This window comes from Erythranthe guttata, chromosome 12, assembly GCF_056151865.1.
Source record: "Erythranthe guttata isolate IM_541 chromosome 12, IM_541, whole genome shotgun sequence".
NCBI classification, from domain to species: domain Eukaryota; kingdom Viridiplantae; phylum Streptophyta; class Magnoliopsida; order Lamiales; family Phrymaceae; genus Erythranthe; species Erythranthe guttata.
In genome coordinates, this window is record NC_142544.1 from 7,749,786 (window position 1) to 7,753,185 (window position 3,400).

Here is a 3,400-nt window from a genome sequence, read left to right on the forward strand (position 1 = left end):
ATCACCCTTCCTTCCTTTACGTGGTGAGAGAGACGTGGGATGTGCCTACTTTCAGATCAGCCTCCAACGTTTTCCACCAAAAACTTATGAATTTTGGGAAGGCGTTAAAGTGTTGGAACTGGGAAACATCTGGGGACATTCAGCGGAACATCAAGAAGAGTCAAGAAAAAATCAGGTAATCGAAACCAATTTCGTGCAAGATTGGTGCGACGCTACGGAGAATCAGCTTGCTGAGCTGCAACAACATTTGTTGGAGCTTGAACAATGGGAGGTGGAGCTTCTCAGCACGAAGGCGCGTATTGCTCGGGAGAAGGATGGAGACCATAACTCTGCTTTTTCCCATGCAAGTATGAATGATCGGCGTAAAAAATCTTTGACTCTAGTGGCTCGCTTCAATGGGACTATTACCATAAACCCGCAAGAAATTGGGAGTATTGCAGAGAGTTTTTTCTCAAATCTCTTCAAGGCTTCTGAGTTATTACCTGAATCATGATCTTTTTCAGAATACACCATATAGAGTTACGGATGGGATCAACAGGGATTTTCGCGATGTCCCAGAAGAGGGAGAGATCCTTGAAGCAATTGAGACGATGAACCCGACAACCTCGCCAGGAAACGATGTATTTACGGGCCATTTTTACACAATATGCTGGGACATAATTAAAATCGAGTTAGTGCATGTCGAGTGTAGATTTTACACTCAATACATTTACTTTACGTGGAAATTTTATTTACATTTAATTATATTTGTGCTTTAATTGATTGATTTTTGGTTTTATAGGTGAAAAATGAGTATTAGGTGTTCATGAAGGAAAAATGATCAAAAAGAAAGGTAAAAATTATTATAAGGATGTATAGGAATCTCGTAACAACTTTGGCAGTGTCCACCATTTCGAGCATATCTCACTCATACGAACTCCAAATTACTTGATTCAAGCGGAATTGGAAAGCTAACTCAAAGCGCTACAATTAGTATTTCACGCAACATTCCAAAATTCGTATTCCAACATGGTCAAAATCGGATTCAAAACCGACCGAAGTGTAGACAAAGCTTCAGACGGCCGTCCCAATTTTGTACTAAAATATGGGACGACCGTCCCGTCATGCGAAGTTGAGTAGTAAGCTACGGAAATTGAGATGGCCGTCCCAAAATGGTGAAATCTCAGACGGCAGTCCGAGACCCCAATTATGCATAGTTTGGAAGTTTTAATTGCACAAGGAAGCTCTTTCCTTTTGATCAAGTCTTAACCACTATATAAACACAATTCAATGAGATCCAAGACGAAGGAAATTCGACATCACAAAACGCGAAGAACGATGATCGAAGACTGAAGCATAGTTTTTCTTATTTCTTTTATTAATTATATTTTGTTTATTATAAGAATTAAGAGTAGCTAAGAATTTATTTCTAGGATTTTATTCAAATCCTATGTTGGATTTGTGAATCCAATTATATGTTCTTATGCAAGTATTTTAAAGTTGATTATTTTTTCTACTTGATTTATTAGGTGCATGAACTTGATCACTTTATGTGCTTATTGTTATTGTTGAATGCATGAATCGGAAGATCGGTTTTATATTAGCGTATATATTATATATATATTACGTATATTATTATTATTTATTATAGTTACCTTGTGTAATAGGTTAGGGTTTCCTATATGTAACTATATATATGATTAATATACGTGAGAGACATAATTCTCTCTTTCTCCAACTCTATTTCTCCTATATGGTATCAGACACTAGGTTAACCTAGTCGTCACCACACTCTTCCCTTCTCAACCGTCGCCCAACTTCTTGTCCATGGCCGGTGACGCTTCTTCCTCCACCGCTCCTCTCAATCCTTTCCACCTTGCTCATGCCATCTCCAATATCAAATATCTTATCCCCGTCATTCTAGATCTGAAAAATCCCAACTATCAAAAGTGGAGCCACTTTTTCACAATTACCGTCAGTCGTTTCTGCCTCTCCGATCTTCTCCATGGAAAACCCCGACCGGATTCAATTTCCGCCGATGAATGGCAACGCGCCGACTATCTCCTCCAATCTTGGATCTACGGCACAATCTCCGATGATTTGTGCAGCATGGTTCTCTCCAAAACCTCCACCGCTAGTGATCTATGGACGGCCATCTCTTCTCTCTTCACCGAGAATAAAGATTATTGGGTCATTCAACTTGAAGAAAAATTCAAGTCCCTCACGAAAGGAACTCTCTCCAAACACGATTTTGCCAAATAATCAAAACCATGGCGGACAGCTTGGCCGATGTCAGAAATCCAATCTCCGACAAACAACTCATCCTACAAACCCTACACGGCCTTCCGAAAAATTACGGGACCGTCGCCAATCTCATCTCCTTTCAGAATCCCCTTCCTACTTTTCTACAGACTCAATCGCTTCTTCAGATGGAAGAAACAAGACTTGCTGAACCTGAGCAGACTGCTGCTGTTTTCTACGCCTCCAACGCGAACTGTACATCCATCAGTTGCAACAGTTCCCGCGGAGGTGGTTCTTCGCGCTATCAGCGCAAGGGTGGCCGATCCAACCGTCGCGGAGGTCGCGGCACTAACCCTCACCCATGCAGCACTACGGCTACCATAGTGCTCATAGCCCATCTCAAATACATCGGGCCACCCAATTTTTGTTTTTTTTGTAAAATATAGTTGATTTTGCATTTTTTTGAATTTTTGATTTGTTATTTTTAGTAGCAGACTTTTGATCGACTATGCTTCATCATAGTCAATTAATAAACTTGATATAAAAAAATAAATTAAAGAACAATTTTTTTTAAATAAAGAATTTCCTTAATCGACTATGAAGCACAGTCGATTTAAGACTAATCGACTATGCTTCATAGTCGATTAAAAAAACGGAAAAAAAACAAATTTCGCGGAGCGCGTGTCCCAGTGATGAGGTGGCGAGCGGGGATAAAGCTGGAAAACATAATGGCTGAAATTGGAACATGGGCTTTTCTCAAATGGTCTAAAATATTTTGGGCTTATCCCCTTTAAAAAAAATATTGAGGGGGTTATGTCAAAGTGCCCCTTTAATATAAATCGGATTCCACTAATTTTTTTGAAATATGACACTCTAATAAATCACGCTGATTATAATTAGGGTTAGTGGGGTTATGGGTTCTGCTGGATTTTTTTTTTCTTTTTTTTTTTTCAATTATTAGAATCATAATTATATTTTTATTTAAACTATCCACGTGTCAATCATCCTATGACATCCGATTCTCCTAATAAAACAGACCATCTGGTCTAAATTTGCACCCTTATAATAATAATAACAACTATAAGTAGTTACGAATTCACAAATTTGTTATTGAATTTGTGGAGGTCTCGGGAAATGCCCCTAAAAAAATATGATTTTTTTGGGACAAAAACATAAAGTA

General features: G+C 38.6%; 1 protein-coding gene across 1 annotated transcript; it reads left to right on the plus strand.

The window, feature by feature from the left end:
- Positions 1-1,806: 1,806 nt before the first annotated feature.
- LOC148766366 (uncharacterized) lies at positions 1,807-2,241 on the plus strand. The gene has a single exon (XM_088827257.1). It carries the CDS (start codon positions 1,807-1,809, stop codon positions 2,239-2,241), a length of 435 nt encoding a protein of 144 aa, XP_088683383.1.
- The last annotated feature ends 1,159 nt before the right edge of the window (positions 2,242-3,400 follow it).

Excerpts from the sequence above, each read along its gene's own strand:
- LOC148766366 (XM_088827257.1), top strand. The coding sequence starts at position 1,807 with ATGGCCGGTGACGCTTCTTCCTCCACCGCTCCTCTCAATCCTTTCCAC.